Source organism: Amblyomma mixtum, chromosome 3, assembly GCF_055824585.1.
Source record: "Amblyomma mixtum isolate Tamu chromosome 3, ASM5582458v1, whole genome shotgun sequence".
Lineage (NCBI taxonomy): Eukaryota > Metazoa > Arthropoda > Arachnida > Ixodida > Ixodidae > Amblyomma > Amblyomma mixtum.
This window is the reverse complement of record NC_143014.1, coordinates 370,287,561-370,308,725: the sequence shown is the minus strand read 5'-3', so window position 1 is coordinate 370,308,725 and position 21,165 is coordinate 370,287,561. Positions and strand designations below refer to the sequence as shown.

At 45.9% G+C, this 21,165-nt stretch overlaps 1 protein-coding gene across 1 annotated transcript in view; it reads right to left on the bottom strand.

Annotated features, from left to right (window-relative positions):
* LOC149356749 (uncharacterized) overlaps window positions 1–18,298 on the bottom strand; it is a 33,402-nt gene extending 15,104 nt beyond the window's left edge. The window contains exons 1-2 of the mRNA XM_089577817.1: window positions 18,192–18,298; window positions 217–290 (exon numbers count right to left, since the gene is read on the bottom strand). Of these exons, the coding sequence (XP_089433943.1) occupies window positions 217–290; window positions 18,192–18,298 (181 nt within the window). The remainder of the gene's footprint in view (window positions 1–216; window positions 291–18,191) is intronic.
* Between the last annotated feature and the right edge of the window lie 2,867 nt (window positions 18,299–21,165).

Sequence of the window (21,165 nt, the reverse complement as noted above, 5' to 3'; positions counted from 1 at the left end):
TGACCTTATCAGCATGGGTAACCCATGATCTTTCACCGCGAGGTGTCTAATTGTTTTTTTTTTCACCCAGCATTGAATGTCCATTCAGTGGTGACGACGATTTCTGTGCATTTCGGTGAGTACGATCATTGTACCACGTTTGCCGCTTTGCGAAGCTGATGAACTGCCTCGGCTATTCTTTGCTGCCAGCCGGGCCTAATTGGATTTCAGACTCACCAGACACAGCTGCCATGTGCCATGTTCTTGTAATTGGGGGCAGCTTTATCTGTTGTTGCTGCTGTTGTTGACCACTGTAACGGCAGAAATAAAAAAGCATGATGCACCCGACGACGACAGTCTTTTCACCTATCAATTTATGACCTCTAAATCTACTCTGTTCAGTTAAAAGTTTTTAAACTGACTTATTGAACAATGCATAAGGATTTGCCACTAAATTCTTTATCGTTTAGCTCCGTGAGTCATCGGCTGCAAAATGCCTAATTCATAAGAGAACAATGTATACTGCAACACGGTAAATTTTTGCTTCATTGGTTGTCCTAGGTAGAGCTGTAAATTAGATTGCATAAACAATACAAAGATACTTTGAACTATATGATAGATAAATAAACTCTCAGAAAATCCCCCGAGGAAAGCTACCCGAACCATATTTGTTTCAAATGATTGAACTTCAACCCGTTGCAGGTTCAAGTTCCAGAGCACAACCTGGAAAGCAAAATGTACTGCTTCTGGACACAATATATCATCTCATGGAGTAATGTAGCAGCTTCCGTCAGCGACATCTCCGGCGCTGGAGCCTGAACTTGCACAGTTTCTACAACTTCGCAGCTAGAGTTTGTTTCCCCTAAACATTTGACCAACTTCGCAGCTAATATGGCATGGGATACCATATCCGCTTTGCTTTTGTGTGGCTACGGAAGACACTTGTAGCTTGAGAAGTAGCTGGAAATACTAGATAGCGCACTTGTCTTGCTCTCTCTCAGATAGGAGTCGAGGAAGAACTAGGGTTCGAAGAAATTCACATGAGAACTTGCGCGAGAGGACCTTTGCGTTGCTAAAAGCTGGAAGCGTTGGAAGTCAAGCAGACGATATTTGTGTGAGCTAGAGATGTACATTACAAAAGTTTAGGAAAACATTACTGCACTTTATCAAATGTGCTAAATGAATAATATATACGACGAGCTTGCGGTGACGTGAAGTAAACACTTTCAGAGACCACCTGCACACCTCATACCCCGCTTCATTAAAAAAATGACTACGTGTTCATTTCTATCAGCTGAAATTTAAATTGGGCGACCAATGCCTTGGTGTCCCTGATGTTCATTCAGGTGTATTTCGCTGGGAAATGAACCGTCGCTCTATATCCTCAATGGAAATTTTTGTTAGCTGCCTTCTGCCCCCCTGTTTGCTTCATTTTGTCCCCAAAATTAGCTTAAATAATCTATCAGCTTATAACGTGTTACAGCTGCTGGAACGCCAGGCTTGCTCTTCTAGAAGACGTCAGAAGTGAAAGTCATGCATGTATTTAGACGCAGATTGTCTTTTGGCGCCAGGCATAATCTAGATACACGGTACCACATGCGAATAAATGGTCCCTCTCCGCCATTTTTGCTTTTCGCGAATGAGTTTTAGCCACATGAAATTTTTACGACCAATAAACAATTGTCACCCTCGCGAGGTTTTGGAATGACTTCCGATATTAAGAATAGGATGTTATGCAATGAGAGGGCGCTCACACGAATTAAACTCACTTTTATCTCTCGCTGTAAGGCAGTGTCTTGAAGAAGTAGTTCGATACAGTATTCTTTGTGGGCATCCGATTGTATTAAGGAATAGCGTGATTTTGGAGTGTCCTCATTCGTTTCGATGCATGTATACTTTAGGCCTACGCATGCATTCAAGACCCGAAAAAGTACGACGCTAAAAATATATCTCACCCTTTAAAGGCGCAACACTCGAAAAATTGGGCAGGCTTTTGGTTTTTTCATAGATTGGAAAAACTCGTTCTCACTGCTGCGATGCTTGCTTCCAGCAGTAATTTTCATGTTTCGTGCGAGCCTTCGCTTAGGTGTACGCGGGTTTCAATTCTCGTGAAATTACTTCGTTCAAAATTCCTGTGTTCAGTTTGCACCTTGACGTCTCTATCTGTAATAAAGCAGACATATTATTATGTATCGGCAGCGCGAACACAACACAGGAAGAAGAAGGAGAAGAAGGTAAAGAACGCTGAACTTCCAACTTTTATTTGAGCAAAACTGAACTCGCACTTATATACACATACCAGGTAAAATCCCACCAGGGGGGTAATCAAGGCGCGCGACAGAATTGGGACCAACACGATGTCCAGGGCATCAAAAAGATAACTAGAATCGCACTATACAATGACTTCCGTGAAATGAAGCACGAATGACATGCGGAAAAACAATACAACGTAAAAACAGTGTTGAGTGTGCGCAAATGGAAAAATGGGAAAACAGAGTTGAGGGCGCGAATTTTGCTAAAAAAAACATGAGAAGGCGAGAACACCGTACCGCTTACCTTTTTACCGTGTTCTCGCCTTCTTACGTTTTTTTGGCAAAAGTCGCGCCCTCAACTCTGTTCTTCCATTTTTTCCATTTGCGTAGACTCAACCCTGTTTTTACCTTTTTCCGTGTTCTCGCCTTCTCATGTTTTTTTAGCAAACTTCGCGCCCTCAACTCTGTTTTTCCATTTTTCCATTTGCGCACACTCAACCCTGTTTTTACATTGTATTGTTTTTCCGCATGTCATTCGTGCTTCATTTCACGGAAGTCATTGTATAGTGCGATTCTAGTTATCTTTTTCATGCCCTGGACATCGTGGTGGTCCCAATTCAATCGCGCGCCTTGATTAACCCCCTGGTGGGATTTTACCTGGTATGTGTATATAAGTGCGGGTTCAGTTTTGCTCAAATAAAAGTTAGAAGTTCAGCGCTCTTTACCTTCTTCTCCTTCTTCTTCCTGTGTTGTGTTCGCGCTGCTGATACATATGGATCGCAACCAACTAGCCCGACAGATGGTGTTATTCAAGACATATCAGGGCATATTTTTGGCTAGTGGGCACTGCAAGCATACCTTCACGATTTCCGCTGCTCACACTTTATCTCGTCAAAGCCATAAAAATTGCTGATTATGAGCACGTGTCCGACACGCGACTCAGAGGCGTTCATCGCCTTCATTTCCTACGAAAGCCAGAAGGACAAGCCATCGGCTGCGTGCGCCCAAATAAAATGTTGGCAGACTACGCTGTAACTTGCCGTAGAAAACAGCCCCCGGACTTCGTGGTGTCAACACGTTTTTTCCTTCTTCCCGGCAGTTGTCAGCAGCTAGCCCTCGCTCTCTTATGTGCTATAATTTCGCGGAAGTGTGCTCCAGCACGAGAAAACTACTTCGCAGTAAGAACATTGCGCCAGTAGACTGCTGTTTTCTCAGGCCATTACATTCGAATGAAGTTTATGGTTTTGGTCTGCGGGGGTTTACCGTCCCAAAGCGACTCAGGTTATGAGGGACGCCGAAGTGAAGGGCTCCGGAAATTTCGGCCACCTAGGGTTCTTTAACGTGCACTGACATCGCACAGTACACGGTCCTCTAGAATTTCTCCTTCATCGAAATCCAACCACCGCGGCCGGGATCAAACCCGTGTCTTTTGGGTCAGCAGCCAAGTGGCATAACCACTGAGCCAACGCGGCGGCATTTGCAATGAAGTTACAACTTTAGGGCCTCCGCTGCGAGTTTTTCATGGTTCGCTGCTAAGCCAGCCGCCCAGGTGCAGGTAAAAATGTGGAGTTCCTAAATTATGATAATGATGTGCGTCGTACAAGGGCGGGTAGAAAAGATTAGCACAAGTAGCACGAAGGGCGGGATCGCATCGCGCTGATAGCCACAGCAAGTGGAGGTTCGTAAGTGGAAATCTTTACAAAGGTAGCCGCTTCCCAAGCGAAGGAGTGCCACTGACTGACTGAGGCGGTGACCGGCCTACTTTAACAGCAATAGCGATGTATTCATTTTTATTTTGCTCTTTCCTTGTAAGCAAGCCTCAAAAACAAAAACAAAAAATTTTCCCCGGTGATGACTCCGTGCTCAGCTTCCATAGACACACAACTACGAAAGGCCTTGCGCTGTCGTTATGGGCCTGTTCACGAACCGCTGCGCCGCGCATTGAAATTGCGCGGCTCCGGTGATTGGTCAATTGTGCTGCTTTTTACTCGCGCCTGTACAAAACTTGAATCAATATAAATTGGTCGCACAAGTAAGAATCGCGGCAACTCAATTCATGAAGTTGGAATGTTTTCGTATTGTGTTCGCGTAGAAATTTTTGTAGTTTAAGAAACGGTAAATCATAAATTTCTCCACGAACTTGACATGAACAAGTTCTGCAGCGCCACAGAGAGTGTCGACATCAGACACTTGTGTGTCGCAATATAAGAGGGCAGTTATTTCTGGCTTCAAAGAAATTCCACGAAATATAAAAAAATTCTACTTTACGATCCACTCGCGCATAACATGTTCAGCTGAACAACGAATAGTGCTGCCAGTCTAGTCAACATAAGCAGAAAACACACAGCGCAGCGATATACCGACTGGCTCCAAAAACCTGTTGCATTTCTGTTATACCGATTGAGCGCAATAAGACTCTATCGCTACAAATCACCTAAAGCGTTTTCCATATCACATAGCGAGCGTGACACCGGTTGCTATCCCAAATGTAACTACCAGCGCATGCGTTATGGTCACGGTACTTTTTCAGCTAAAAGGGCCTAGACCGGAATAGGGTTTCGTGCATGAGTTCATATGGTGAAGGGTGAACAGCTGGTCAGGTGATTTTTGGTTTTTCGGCGTTTTTTCTAAACAAAACTGCTGAAAGATCTCAACTTGAATGACATGAATGAACCGCTCGGTAAATAATTTATATGTCTCCGAATATTATTATATTGATTGGCTTTGGACTAAATAACACAAAAATAGGTTAATAAAACCTGGCGAGTTAGACACAGTGGCAAATACGTTTAGTTCCTTTTGTGCATTACCAATAGCATGCTTTTAATTGCACCCTCCCAAGCGCAAGAAATCTAACCAAACGCACGCTTCTAGTTTGCGCGATTGCCTTCACGCGCAGCGTGGCGCTGAGTGCCGAAACTAAACGTGAACGGTAGATCACGTGGGAATTTCGGAACAGGCAGGCGACCATTCCCTAATGTCGCCGGGAATCTTTATCAATCTCACAAAAATGAAAGTGGACGAGGAGGGGAAGTACAGCGTGGGAAGTGATCCTGAACGTATTGGTCTGCAGATGGGAGCCCTGACGAAAGCAGTAACGCAGAAACGCAAAAAGGGAACGTAAAAATAAACGAAGAACAAATAGGGCTAGTAGCAGCAGACGTTGAGGAAGAAATGGAGAAACACACCATAGAGTAGTGGGCAGGGATCAGAACTAGTCATTACAACGAAAATGAAACAAGTGAAAGTGGCAAACAGCTGGAAAGAAGAGAGGAAGCCACGAAGATCATGGAATAAGAAAATACGGAGGCCATCGAGGAACGACAGGTGGCTTGAAGACAATATAGAGAGGCAAAGAAGGCGCAGTTGTCTCAAGATGAATTAGACCCAATATGGGACTCTTATGGTTAAAAGCAACTGGAAGTATAGATCCTGGTGCTGGGTAAAATAGAGCAGTCCAGCGATCACTGGAAGGCTCTTGGTCGCAATGTACCTTAAGGTGGGCCAAGAGAATTCGGGAACCATATAAGGTGGAAGGGTAAAAAGAATCAGTGAACGTGGGGACGGATTATCGACGACAAATGTTTAGAGGGAGACGACGCTGTAAATGCATCACATGAATTATAGCTTAGTCATTTAGGAGCAACGATAGATTATCTCCACGCATCAAGAAGCAAAGGACTCCATAATAGAAAGGAGCTTAGAATTTCGAATCAAAATTGGGAGAAGGCGAAGGAAAATAATGCTAAAGGCCCAACCACAGAGATAGATGAAATTTCAATCCAGTTGACTAATGTGCTTGGTTCATGGAGCGAAAGAACGTTGTTAACAACATTGGAAACAGCCATCTAGTAGGAAAATTCTGGACAGCTAGCGGCAAAGTAAAATGAATCTGATTTATAAAGGGAAATATGATAGGACGAACATAGTATTTGAGAGCAATTATGACAGCATATATGCAGGCTGGTAATACTGGCGGTGAAATTGAAAATGCAGATATGGGTGGATATAATAAGATACTCGGAGAACTTCAGAACGGGTTCAGATGTGTTTGTCGCCTAGATGATAGCCTGTTCGTGATTCCCTTCTGTTCGCCCTATAGCAAGTATACACCTCATCTCTGCTCCTAACCTTACTAATCATTATAAGAACGCATTAAAAAATTCTAAGGACACTTAAGTCTGCTGACGTGGAGGATTGCGAAAGCATGCGTGTTGAGGAAAGGAAAAGGCGCAGTAGCTCTGAAATCTCGACATCTCTGGGGACCCCTCAACTGCGTCTTAAAGCATGTAACTGAAGGTGCATGTGTCATCGGCCCGAACACCTGTCGCAAGCTAGCCTAAAACTTCGCATCTCGACATATCGGTGGACACCGCAACTGCACCCTAAGGGAAAATGCAATCTCACAAAGCATGCAGCTGAAGGTGCATATGTCCTTGGTCCAAACCCTTGTCGCAAGCTGCCCTCTAAGTCCTCTAACTTGACTAAAACGTCGAAGCTATGTGCAAAGTGAAATTCTATGACACCACCCGGAATGCTGCACGACCAACGAATGCTGAGAATTTCGGTGAATATATTCGGTAATACTGCCACCGCATTGAGGTCAACCAGTGATATCATCGCGGGGATTTTGTCTGCGTCTGCGATATCTGTTGGTAAAACCAGCGTCGTCGCTTCGGATGACGCGGTTTTCTACCGCGCGTCTTTATCTGTCACACTTTTCTACCGTCTGGACGTGTCCGGGATTGTGACTCTGCTTGGGTGTGACGTAATAACTGCCTAAATTTTGCGTTATCGTGTCACGTCATCACGCACTACGGCGGCTCGGTTTAGATTCTGACGTAGTCCACAATTTTATTTTTTTTTCAATTTTCTTATCATTATAATGTCTTATGACGTCATACAACCGATTACCACACAGGAGACCAATTTCCGGTGACAGATTTTGGGGACACTTCCGGCGTCAACATAGCCTTCTAATGCTTTCGCTAATGGTTTCGCAGTAATAACCGCTAGTTCCTCGAATAGCACTTCTAGACTAGCGTCCCTGCAGAAGATTCTAGCGTGATACGCTGCCAGGTTGTTTTCGATGGCGGTCTGTCAGGAGCCAGAGATCCTTATTAACCTCTCCTGGGTCAGAGCTCTGACCGCCGCCTTGGCCAGTGCCTATGCAGGCGCTGTGGACTGTGGGTGGAGGGCTAAATGGTTCATTGAAATTAGAGGTTGTGGCCAAGTACAACACTAGGGTGGCCAAATCCTGTTCTGGTGAAGGAGTGCGTAGTCGGTTCTGGTCACCGCGATCATGCAGCACCACAGGCCTGCGTATGCATATCCATAGGCATGCGCAGTTCTTTCTTTTTATCCGGTTGAGAAGGAAAAACTCCGCGTGTCGATGGATCGGCAATTGCGTGGAGACTAACGAAAAGGGTTGAGTTCATGTTAAGGAGAACGCAGTGAGCTATAGAAAGGAAAATGATAGATGAAACTGTAAGAGACAGAAAAAGGGCACTGTTGGTCAAAGAACAAACAAAGGTAATGACACCCTAGTCGAAATCAAGAGCAAGAAATGGATTTGGGCAGGGCACGTAATGCGAAAGAAAGATGACTGATGGCCGTTAAGTGTAACGGGCTGGATTCGAAGAGAAGGCAAGTGTGCCAGGGGGCGCCAGAAGCTTAGGTGGGTGGGTGAGATATCAGAGGTTTGAGGGGATAGGATGCCCGCTGCTGGCAGAGGACACAGTTAATTGGAGAGATATCGAAGAGGCCTTCGCCGTGCAATTGGCGTAGCATTATTATCTCAGTCACTTGCTAACAAAACAAAGCGTATTTTCTATTCATCAGTTTTGCCAACCATGTTAAAAAATAAACACCCTAAAATTTTGGAGTACTATAAACCCTAAACGCTCGCAACCATTAGAATTACACGATCACTGCAATCACCTGATTCCTGCAAGTCAAACAGCCGAAGAACTAAACCGCGCATTCAGTTGTGTTTTCGCACAACAACCTGCTAACACTTTACCAGATTTTCCCCATTACGATCACACTGTTATGCCGGAGATCACTTTTAATCATCCCGGTATTGTGAAAAACATTAAATCATTAAGGCTTTCATCTTCTGCAGGTGTCGACGGCATTAACCCCAAGGTACTGAAACATACGAAAAACACTGTCAGTGTGATTTTATGCCATATTATTCAGCCATCATTGTCATCAGGAGTGGCGCCGGAAGACTGGAAAGTAGGCAAGGTTTTTCCAGTTCCGAAAAAAGGCTCTCCATCTTTATGTTCTAGTTATTGTCCCATTTCACTAACTAGCGTTTGCTCAAAACTAATGGAGCACGTGCTTTACTCTCACATAGCTAAATTCCCGATGACTGTCACTTTTTTTCATCCTAATCAGCATGGGTTTCGCAAAGGGCTATCATGTGATACTCAACTAGCTTTATTTATTAACTACATAAGCTCTAATCTCGATTTAAATATTCCGGTCGACGCTCTAATTTTGGATTTCGAAAAGGCATTCGACAAGTTTCCCCATCAAAGAGTTCTACTTAATATTTCAAGCTTACGCATTAACCCCCTTGTATTGGATTGGATACGCAATTTTCTCACTAACCGGAAAAAATTTGTGTATGCTAATAACCTCTCGTCATCTTGCTCCCTGGTCCTTTCCGGTGTCCCCCAGGGCACCGTGCTTGGGCCTTTGCTCTTTCTAACCTATCTTAACGACCTCCCTAATAATATTGTAACGTACTTGTTGACGAACTCCGGCATTTGATGCGTGGCGTCAAAGAGCAGCTTTTCGCAGGCCTCGTGCGCAGCCCACCATCGACCGTTGCTGCATTCCTTACAGAGGCCACAACGATGGAAAAGGTGCTGCAACAACGTTCTGCGACCTACGACCGGCCCGTGCATGCTGCTGCTGTCACCGCATCGTTTGCTACCTCCGGGAGCCCTTCCTCGTCGTCGTCAGCAGCTATGCGCCACCTGGCAATGCTAGGTGGCATTATTCCCCCCCTTATGAAAAAAGAGCGCTGTCGACGTAACAAAAAAAATAAACAAAAAACGAGCAAAGTTCCGCAAGTGAACCGTTCCAAGACATCAACACGTCTGCGTCACCGAGTATAGTACGGTTTAAGCCGTACAACGTGCACAATGTCAGAGCTGGGCTGTCGGCGTCGGGGTTGCGCAACACCGTCCGGAACCACTTCATAGTTTACGTCACTCACACGCCGGATCACTCTGTAAGGGCCAAAATAGCGGCAGAGCAGTTTCTCGCACAAGCCTTGGCGACGGACAGGAGTCCATACCCAGACTTGGTCACCGGGTTTGTAGTCAACCTGTCGGTGGCGAAGGTTGTAACGGCGCGCGTCGGTGCTCTGCTGTTGCCCGATGTGCACGCGGGCCAGCTGACGGGCTTCTTCAGCACGTTGTGCAAATTGTTGGGCGTCTGGGTCGAGTTGGTCATCCTGTGGGCACGGGAGCATGGCATCAAGCATGCTCTGAACTTCACGTCCGTACACAAGGCGGAACGGTGTAAAGCGCGTAGTTTCCTGCAGGGCGGTGTTATAGGCGAAGGTGACATACGGCAGGACCTCATCCCAAGTTTTGTGCTGGACATCTACGTACATGGACAACATGTCCGAAAGGGTCCTGTTCAATCTTTCGGTCAAGCCATTGCTCTGCGGATGGTAGGCTGTGGTCTTGCGGTGCGTTGTGCAGCTCAATATCACTTCTCATATCCGTCTATTTGCAGACGACTGTGTAATCTACCGCCCCATCCATAGCACCTCTCATTAGGGGAACATTCAGCCCATCTCTCATGTAATACCGCATTCCTGGGGCATTTGAGGTATTGATAATAAATAAGTAAATCTGAATATGAGCTATTTGGCCCATATCGCAATGCAACAGCAGACAACGAAGGACAGCGCACAGCAAACAGACACGACAGCCTCGTGTCGTGTCTGTTTGCTGCGTGCTGTGCCTCGTTGGTTGCTGTTTTATCCCAATGGGCGCAGTCACGGCAATGATGATGATGACGATAATATTGTTTTTCTTATAGACAGAGTTCACTTACTATATACGTCGGTTATAATGAACAAAATGCGCGTGACCATCAGGTTTGTTATAACTGGGCTCGCCGGTATCAAGGCAGATTAGGAAGGAATAGTTCTATATCACAAGAGTCAGTACCTACTATTGGAAGCTAGATAGGCGAGTCTTAGATCGGGAAGCAGCAAAAGAAATTTAACTAGAAGATGACTTATGTACAGTGTGGCTAAATCGGTGAAAACAATTTAACATCTGATAATAGAAGGTGGCGGTATCCACACTTGAGTTAAGAGATAACAATGACCATGTCAATTAATCGGCGTTAGAAGTTAACAAAAAGCAATTTTAAGATTGGCGGCTGCAAATCAGCTAGGTGGAGTAATGTTAGAAGCGCATGAATAAAAGTTGTAATTAAAGAAAACGACGATTGTATAGAACGATTTATCGCACGCATGAAATCGTTAAAGAAAGGCAAAAAAATGGCAGGTTTTTAGCGTAGTTAAACCGAGTAGACGTGCGAAAGCTTGAGGTTAGCAAGATTGGCGTATGGTTTGCTTTGCTTGGTCGACGGAACGTCTGGCGAAGAATCAGATTCATGTTAGGCTCTGATTGAGGTTAAGCTGATCTGATCTGTTCACGCCGCAGATAAAAGTTGATGATCTAGATGATGTGCAATGCACAGTGCGAGAGTGCGTTGCAGTTAACTCGAGTAGTGATCGGCTGCAGTTATAGCTTAACGACCACGTTTAACTATGCTCTCTGCTCGAAACAGCGCATCGGCCCTTGGCCGAGAAATTGCAACATCTAAAAGCATCATGGACACCTACAAGATTGCGCTGGCTCGTCTGCCGTCCAGTAATGTTGTGGTCAACACAGTATTTTTGCATGGTGATCTAAATGGCCGTCCGTAGCGAGCTCCTAACTTCAGGGTTGCCCTCGCCCGTGTTATGGACATACGAGATATTGTTTGCATCAGAAAATATCAAAGGAGCCATATTTGGATAGTGACTTGTGCGAGTTCCCTTTCAAAACAGAAGCTCATGGACTTTGTGGAGCTACGCGTGAAGGGGCTGAACCGCATGATATTTGATCCGGAAACCGGAAATATTAAGTTGAACTTGCTTCGGCTTCCGCGCCACATGGAGCATGCCGGATTATGGAAGCTTTGGAACCGTATGGCACTCTTCATTCAGCGGAGCGTGAAAAGAGCCGCTGCCCTGGAATGGAGCGTATGGAGGCGATAAACAGTGAGGTGCCTATGACGCTGAAAGTTGGGGTCTCATCTTCCAGCATTCCCCACACCCTTAGTGTATTTGGGATTCAGGCCATGGAAATCATACCCGGCAGGTCTCCGCTGTGTCTTCGGTGTTGCAGAGTTGGGCACGTCCGGCGGCAGTGCCGTACGGCGCGGTGCACGCAGTGTCATAACTTTGGTCATAGAGTGTATACCTGTGTCGTGACATATGCCGATAGGTAACGTCAGGGCTCCTGGTCCAAAGACTACGACGAAGTCTCAGAGCACGTCATGGATATTTCAGATGTTGTTGACGCTTCCGGAGAGCTCAACACTGAGGTTCCACGTGAAACATTGTCCTTTATTAACTCAAAACACACCACGCCGTCACCTACAGAACCTCCCGACCCCAAGCCACAGGACACTAGCCGGCTTCAATATGGCGCACCTGATTTTTAGCTGGCTAAACAGCCGCGTTCTACTGTACAAGTATGTGAATATTTGGCACCGGAGACTGCCTAGGAGCCAGCGGGTGGGTGCGCGTCGAGACTGCACCTTCGATGGCACGTCGCTGGGGTGTAGTGAGCCGCGTTTGGAGTCAGCCACCGGCGTCTGCAAAGAGCTGCCAGTCAACCTTTGAGCCGGGAGTGATGTGGTGCTCCAGACGTCATGGGCGGAAGCCTGAGACACCTTAATGGCCTTCATGGACAGCAGCGTGCCTCAGAAGCGTCCCGCGAATGAAGAGCTCGGTGTCAGCGGAGATCCTAGTAAGGCATCAGGGGCGGAATGAAATGGAAGCGTGGCTTGTAAAAAGAAGGCAATGAGAGCCCAAAAGGCCGCCACTTCGCCGGCGGTGGTCCCCGCCCCGGCGGATGGAGTAGAATAATGTACATGTAAAAAACGGCGGGGGTCGCAGCTTTTGAGGTGGATACCCTTAACGTTAGAGGCTTGCGGAATCGACGGCAGCAGTACAAGTTAAAGCACCTATTTGAAAGCTGTAGAGTGAATGAAGCTGCAATTCAGGAAACTAAGCTGGGTACGGATGAGGATACAGAAACTGCTCTCAAGATATTTGTACCGAGATATAATATTAATGTCAGTCATTCGAAAGGCTGAGCAGGATCGACCGCCTGCTTGGCTCCCTTTTCTCGATGTTTGCGTGTATCTCCCGGAATTTTGGTTTGGTTTGGTTTATGGGGTTTAACGTCCCAAAGCGACTAAGGCTATGAGAGATGCCGTAGTGGAGGGCTCCGGAAATTTCGACCACCTGGGGTTCTTTAACGTGCACTGGCATCGTACAGTACACGGGCCTCTAGAATTTCTCCTCCAAAGAAATTCTAGGCGCCGCGGCCGGGATCGAACCCGCGTCTTTTGGGTCAGCAGCCGAGCACCATAACCGCTGAGCCACCCCGGCGGCTCTCCCGGAATTTTGATGTGCTGAAAAATTGTGAGTTGATGATGGTGTCACTGTGTATGGCAGGTTGCGTGATGCGACCCAGTTATGCCGGACTCGAGGCCTGTCAATGTGGGTGTACTTCCATGCAATGAAGGGCTAAAACTGCGGCTATAGCTTAGTGTTCTTGCGCAGTGGCCAGCGAAGCTCATCTATTCGCTCCACAGCGGGTTCGAACCCCAGTCGCGGCAGTGTTCAGTTTATTTATTTTATTTATCGCTGTGAAGTAGAGCTTCCGCTCAAAAAAAAAAAGCCGAGCAGGCGGCAGCTGCTTCCGCACCGTTTCAAAGGGGACGCTCCTACCTTTCTTCCTTCTATCTATCCATCCGTCAGGCCGTCTGTCTGACCCTCCCATTCAGCCATTCATCTGCCCACCGTGGGAATTGCGAATGCTCAATACATCGAATTGGTTTCCTTATGGTAATCAATTCGAGCATTTTATAGTTGGAGTTCGGCAGCAAGCAGAAAGGATGGGCCATGATAATCACCATTTTTCGGGACTAAATAGGTTTCTAAAAATTCCAAGTTTCAAACATCCTCATACAGGTATTCGCTACAGGCGGCCAGTAGATGACGCTAGTTACTCATGTCCAAGGAAGCTTGCCATGGCCAGCGGAGTGGTACAGCCTTAAGCGTTCGCTCAAGTTGCATGGAAGGCGGGCTGCGTTCAAGAAAAGTTGGCAGCGCTAAAGGCAGTCTAATCACCTTGTCTATGTCCTTTTAATCACTGCAGACTAACCAAGTCTGCATGCGTGGAAAGGAGAGCTTTGGCCGCACAAAGTAATCGCTGTCCTGCATACCATGCCGAAATTTAGGCTGCAGCAGCGCACACTTGGAGCCGATCTCAGGCACACACACTTGCTTCTCTAAGGCAAAGAAAGATGTGAAACCATATAAAAAGTCGCCCAGTGCACAAATGAGGTGACAAGCAATCTCCCCTTAATTATCGCCCTGTAAAGAGGAAGATGGAGCAGCAGAACCGACGCGCGGCGCGAGACGAGAAGACGACGATCGGCAGCTGAAGCAGCAGAGTCGGCGCGCAGCGTGAGACGAGAGCATGAACTGTTCAGGGACCGGACCTGCCCTTGCCCGCTCTAATCGGCCTTCACAATCAGTCTTCTCCTGTCAATAAAGGCCGTTACAGCCCCATTTCTCTAACCAGGGTTACCTGTAAAATCATGGAACATGTCATTTCTTCCCAAATTATGAATCATCTTGATAGCAACAAGTTTTTCTATCCTTCACACGATGGCTTTCGCAAGGGTTTTTCTTGCGAAACCCAGCTTGCACTTTTCGTTCATGTTCTGCGTACTAATCTTGATCGTAACATCAAAACTCATGTCATTTTCTTAGATTTTGCAAAAGCCTTTGACACCGTACCTCAAGCACGTTTGCTAGTAAAGCTAGAGTAGCTAAATTTACCTCCTAACATTCTTGGTTGGATCAATGAATTTCTAAAAAACCGCTCCCAGTTTGTTTTTGCTAAGAATCCAAATTCTACCGACCTCGCAGTAATATCAGGCGTCCCACAAAGCTGTGTCCTTGGTCCACGGCTGTTTCTAATCTATATTAACGATTTTCCAACGCATCTAACATGCAACGTTTGCATGTTTGCCGACGATTGCGTCATCTATCGCACAATAACCCACATATCCCATTAAGAAGCTCTTCAAAATGATCTTAACACGTTCATCGCTGGTGCGACTAATGGCTCATGAAGCTAAATGCTAACAAATGCAAACTTGTCTCCTTCCACCGCCGCCAACAGCCCCTCGCTTTTAAGTACGCTGTCCTCAGTTCTGCTATCGAACTCGTGAAATATTATAAATACCTTGGCTTAACATTGAGCAGTGACCTTTCCTGTCGCACTCATATCACTAAAGTCATCATCAGCGAACCGATCTCTTGGATTTCTGAAACATCACCTACGTGAATTTCCACCGCCCATGAATCTACTCGCCTATAAGTCGCTCATCCGGTCTAGGCTAGAATATACAGCTCCTATCTTGCATCCGCATCAAACTTATCTAGCTAAAGCCCTTGAAGCTTTGCAAAATCGCGCTGTAAGATTCATTCACTCCGATTACTCTTTCAATACAGCGTAACCTCATTAAAACCTCAGTAAGAACTTGTGAGCCTAAGCACTCGTTGTCATATAGCTAGGCTTTGCCTGTCTCATAAGATATTTAATAGTTCGCTTAATCATCCCCCATGCCTAGCACTACCTTCACGAATATCCAACCGCACTATGCATCCATATTTGGTTGCTCGATCGCTCACTTGAACCGCTACGTTCGCTGGCTCATTTTTTCTCCGAACAGCTCTTATCTGGAACGGCCATACCCACGACACTGCTGCCATCACCTGCCCATCGAGGTTTGCGACGAGTGCTCATCCTCACATTCAAAGATTGTAATCTCACCCCTGATATGTAACCCACCCCTTATGAAATACGCCGAAAGGGGTCTTTAAGGTAATAAAACGAAACAAAAGTCCTCCCGTAGAGGCATGCCCTTCACTTTGGCTTATAAAGGACTTCCATGGCACCTACCGCGTAGGACTTCCTACAACACAGCAGAGCTGCACGGAATAAAAGAAGCTGTGTCCTATATCTTCCACCATAATCCAGGATGATGGGTAACGTTCGCAGACTCTCAAGGAGCTCTACAAACCGCAAGTCAATATCTCATCACACTGGATACCTGCACCATTTGGCTCAATGGATTCCAGCTCACTGCGGCATTCTGACCAACGAGAGAGCAGGTGAAGCGGCCCGCAAAGGTCTATAGGGTCTTAACTGTGAGCGCATTATCTTCACAAAATCATACGCGCCCTAACTCACCAAAATATATAGCAGGATGAAAAGAACCGCCTCTGGAACTTGCCAAGTGATCATTAGCCCTTTGTCCATTCCATCGATCCGCAGCTCAAATCAAGACTACCGCTCGGGCTTCCGCGTCCCCTAGAAACAATCATCGCCTTCGTCTTAACGTTGCATTTACGAAGAATCTACGATACCGTTTCAAGCAAACAGACAGTCGTTACTGTGACAATTGCGGCTCAATAGAGACGGTACTTCATATTCTCTTTGAATGTCCAGCTTACGCCAACGAACGCGCGCACTATAAACAATGCATGCCGTCCGTCAGCCATGTTCAACTCGCAGTGGACTTTATATTAGGCTGCTACAGACCGCAGCAACTTGCAATGATATTCTTATTTGCCTATTTAGATGCTATTGGTGTTTTAGAAAAACTGAATTGCCCGAGCACTTGACAACCCCGCTGTACGTGCACAGAACTTGACTTCGGTCTTGTCGAAAGAAGCCATCATGCTGTGAACTATTGCGCAGCAACCCTCTTCAATGACACCACTCTTTTCTAGCACCCTTCTTCTAGCTTTAATTCCTTATTCCCTCCCCTAGCCAGAGTAGCATGTCGGCAAATATTCACGCCGGCTAAAATCTGTTTTTCATTAAAGAGTTCTCTCCCTCTCTCTCTCACACGAAGGAGGCGTGGTGAACAGTTTTGTTTTCAACACCCTCAATGATTTACAAATTAAAGTGTGAGCATAAAGCGCTCTACTAGTGCAGCCATGAATGATGACGCAGCGGGAGACCAGCATAATTTAATTCGGCTTTAGGGCCTCCATGTGGACACTTTGGTTTGGGAAGTGGACAGGAAGCCGTGCTAAAACAGGGACAGTTACTTGTAGATCTTGGTTGATTGCGCAGTATTATGCAACACTATTTACGAAAAGACAGGTGATGAAACACAGAAGTAAAAACGAGGCTCACCTCGTTTCTACTTTTCTGTCTCTTCGCCTGTCTCCTCGTTAGTAGCAATGCGTAGTAGCGTGCAGTAAACCAAGATTGAGCATTGACACCGCGAAGTGAAGGAGCACATCGTTCCAACGTTAATATGTTAATATGCCGAAAAAGCAACCTGAAGAATTATTTGCTGTAGCTAGGCCATCTCTAGAAACTGAGATGTAAGTACTTATTTGTCCACAATAACCGTCATGTGTTCTACCACGAGCCATTGCCTGACACTGAAATGCGGAGATACGTTCATTAAGGACATCATCTGCTGTCCATTACTGAAGTTACTGAGGCGGCCTGCGCTGCATCTGTCTGCTCTAGCCCAGTTTGGGAAACACTGAAGTAAAATCAGATCTCCTCAGAGAAAACAAAGGGACAATCAATGGCGCATTGATGGCCTTTTAGAAGCCAATTGTTATAACGACTATTTTGCTCGCAGAGAGCAGGACGTGCTACCCTTCACGGAAGCTAATGATTATTCTGGTTTACATCTGTTCACGAAGCTCTCGCCTTCATTGCCAAGCTCCGAGTATTATTTAACATCAGGCATACTCACTTATGTGTCAGCTGATAATAAGGACAGGCCATAATATGTCGTCGCCTGTTGCCAGAATAGTATGAATCAATACCTCATTTTATGTTTTTGAGTGCCTTTCAGCTTCAAGTGCTTGCGATTGCAAGAACGTTGGTAGCTGCACAAAGGAGCACGCAGCTCTTATAAAATCTAGCACGACCTGTCAGACGCCACCGTAAACATGTGGCACCTAACACGCGCACTTTCCTCTCTTTTCGCTCTCTTATTCTTAGTCTCATCCGAACCTGTTCGTCTCGCACTCTCATGAGACTTATTGAGATATTAAAGGATGTGATATCGTGAGTGCCACCCGAAACGAATTACTGAAAGGATTTGATAACGTTGGAGTTGCTCCTTCTTTTCAACTCCTTCGAGCCTAGTAATTAAGAAGTTCAGCACACCAAAGACAACATGGTGTTCTTAATCATTTTCCATTTGTAACACAGCACGGGCACTATTTCCTGGCAAATGTAATGGCTATGAGTCGTGGCTTCTTGCATACGCCGTTTTTTCAGTAGCCGATTCATTGTAGGTGCAGGGAAATAGATCGACTATCACACCGCGAAAGACGCTGCCGTTGACGCTGGTGGACAGTTGGTAACCGGGGCACGAAGGCGTACCGCGCATGATTTCAGCAAAGGCTCCTCCAGAAGAAGTTATTAGCTGCACTCTAAAACCAACAAGATCCGCATGCTTTCATAGTTACGTGCGAGCAATAAATCAATCACCGGAGTATTTTGTTAGCCACGCGCTATGTCTTTGAATGTCTGAAGCTGACCTATGCAGGCTCACGTTCGTCTACCAGAGGGTGCACGTACGTACCCGCCCTTCCTGTGGTGGTCGTAGTGGTGGCCGCCAGCCAAGACGAGTGTAGTGAAAGACAGGGCGAGAAAAACGCGAACCAATCCTGCTCTCGCTGCCGGCTCCATGCTTGCCTTAGAGAAGTGGACGCTTGCTAAGGGGACCACAGCTATATTGCACCCTTCCGCATATATATGTCGGCCATAGCCACTCCTCTCGCCCTCTCGCAGTGGTGCAACTCGGAGAGAGCACCGCCTTTGTTCGAGCGCAGTGGTGCAAGAACCATAAAGCATGAGAGATAGCAAGGGGGAGAAGTATTGCCGCGGCTTGTTCAGCCCGTCTGACGACGCAGTATAGAGCACACTTGCAGAGAGGACACAAGAGCTAGTATTGGTTTCACGTTCTCGCTCTTGCTGCTTTCAATTCCTTACCTTTTTTTCGAGTTCTCTTAAGAACCCACTTTAAGAAAACTTGTTGCTGTTTTTGGACTCGCGTAAATGATTGATGAGCGCTGCTGCGCGGAAATTTCAGACCTTTTTTTCTGCCCAGTTTTTCTCCCCCTGCCAGTGGCGTCGTTCGAGTGCACTTTAGACGTGCCCCTTTCACTTTGTTCTCTTCTGCACGGTGTCCGCCGTTGACAAGAGGAGCGTATCAAGGGAAACGCAAAAGCAAGTGCACTTCACTGGTGGCAGTCAGCATAAATCACTATCGAAATACGACCGGGCGCCTGAATGGGACAGTTCGTCGAGCCAGTATTGTTTCCGGACAGGGATGCGAGTTGTTCCACCTGGCTGATTCATAGTTCAAATCTTCCGCCAGTTTGTCCCTGTGGCAGTAAGAGAGAGCGGCACTGACAGGAACACTTTTGAATAGCGTCGGCGGCGCATTCAAAATACGCAGCTGCTCGCCTCCCGCAGCGCTCTGGTCCTGCTGGTTCTTATTTTTAATGCCTATCCTTGCTTTTTCTCTGGCCTGTTCTCAGTTTTTTTTTTACCTGTTCGCGCTATATTCGCCGTGAACACAGTGTGCCGCTGAAACTGGCGACAAAGACTGTTGTGGCAGAACCGTCACTTCACCCTCCTTCCAGCTAGTTTGCAAAGAAACTCTTCTCTGTTTCTGCTTAGTACGGCTCCCATAATGAGAAGTAGCCGATAAAGAAAAACATGCATTCCCTTCTGCAACGAAGTCTCATGGCAGTTTTCCAAGTGGCGATCAATATTCAAGCGGCTAGGGCGAGACGCTTCAAACTTTTGACACCTGGTGACCCAAAGCATCTGGTCCTTAGCGCTTTATTCCGGGAACAACCTGGAGCAGCTAGGTTCTCTTTCACGGCGTGCATTCTTTTGGTCCTGTCAGTATAGGATTTCGCGGAATGCTAGTGCTTTGTGTGAAAGCGTTTACAGTTATTGCTTCATGCGATGAGTTCTTAAAGCAGTTTGTACATGCAAAATATGTCAATCGTTCCGGAGTACGTCTCTAGTGCGAAGCGTGAGACGGTCTGAAGCGACATTTTTGCACTGTACTTTTTCTAGGCAAGCCACTTCTTGGCATTTTATAGCTATAAAAATAAAATTACAGGACGCAGTGATAAAAGAATACTCCCCTTACCCCTGGTTCATGTTCGGTCAACGCTGTTGCTTCGAGACGAACCATTTGGTAGATTAACGGAGAGTTAGATATACGATCAGAAGAAAAAAAACAAAAACGCTTGGTGAATGATTTCACAACACAAAAGGAAACCTGATTTACACATTTAAATTCAAAACACGATATGAACTAACTGCAGGAAAAGTAAATTGACAACGAAGGCAATTTTAACGATATTTTTTACTCAACACCTTGGCACTGCAGTGAGAAAACGATATGCACACTCCATCATGCATCTATGAAACGGCTACTGCTATTGGTGGTTTCAAGAAATAAATTTTGAATCCGCTTTCGGGTTATTTTTTATTTTCCTGCTGATAGCACCTTGCATTGCTGACAGACATATCATTTTATTTTTATTTACAACATACTGTTAGCCTCTGTCTGAGGCTGTGGCAGGTTTGGGGCATAGTATAGCACAAAAGAAACAAAAATAGTGAAAGCAAGGAAGGAACAAAGAAAAGTCTGAAGAATCGAACTCTTAATCACATCATCGAACAGAGTTTTGCAAGCTGTAAGCGAAAAAAAGAAACAAAATGAAAACTGACATTATCTCACGCACTCCAGTGGAAGCAATTTACGAACAAATCAAGTACGAGATAATATTACAAAAAGTTTGGTTTGATTTATAGGGTTTAACGTCCCAAAGCGACTCTGCCGATGAGAGACGCCGTAGAGAAGGGCGCCGGAAATTTAGACCACCTGAGGTTCTTTAACCTGCACTGACGTCGCACAGCACACGCGCCTCTAGAATTTCGCCTGCACCGAAATTTGACAGCTGCCGCCGGGATGGAACTCGCGTCGTTCGGGTCAGCAGCCGACCACCATAACCACTGAGCCACTGCGGCAACCCTTCACAGAAAGTCACTCAGAGTCATAAAAAATTGTTATTTTTAAACAGAACCGTCACGAAGATTAAAAGAAGGGGTTATCGCAGTAACTGATCAAACATAAATATAAATGGCCTTTGAAACCCTCGCAGATTGCTTGGCGCCATATCTGCAGGCTGTCTAGAGCTCATCACTATATACACTTTAAAAAAATATGTGTGTAAAATTGCAAACATAAAAAAATAAGGCACCCAAGGCAGAAACCGCTTGACGATTAAAAAGAGATTTTCTATGCTTACAGGAGCTGCACCCGAAGTGCAAGTCACGCAGCCCTTCGTTTTATTGAAAATTGCCTTAAAAATGCCTGCAACTCATCATAAATTAGTTTTACATATGCGAAGAACAACACCGAACATAGGCAATTTTTCTCGCGGATTAAAATGCATTCCATACTTTGCGACAATTTTTTTTCGTTTCAAGATGGCCGCCGTCGTTATAATTGCAAATCACGTCCGTTT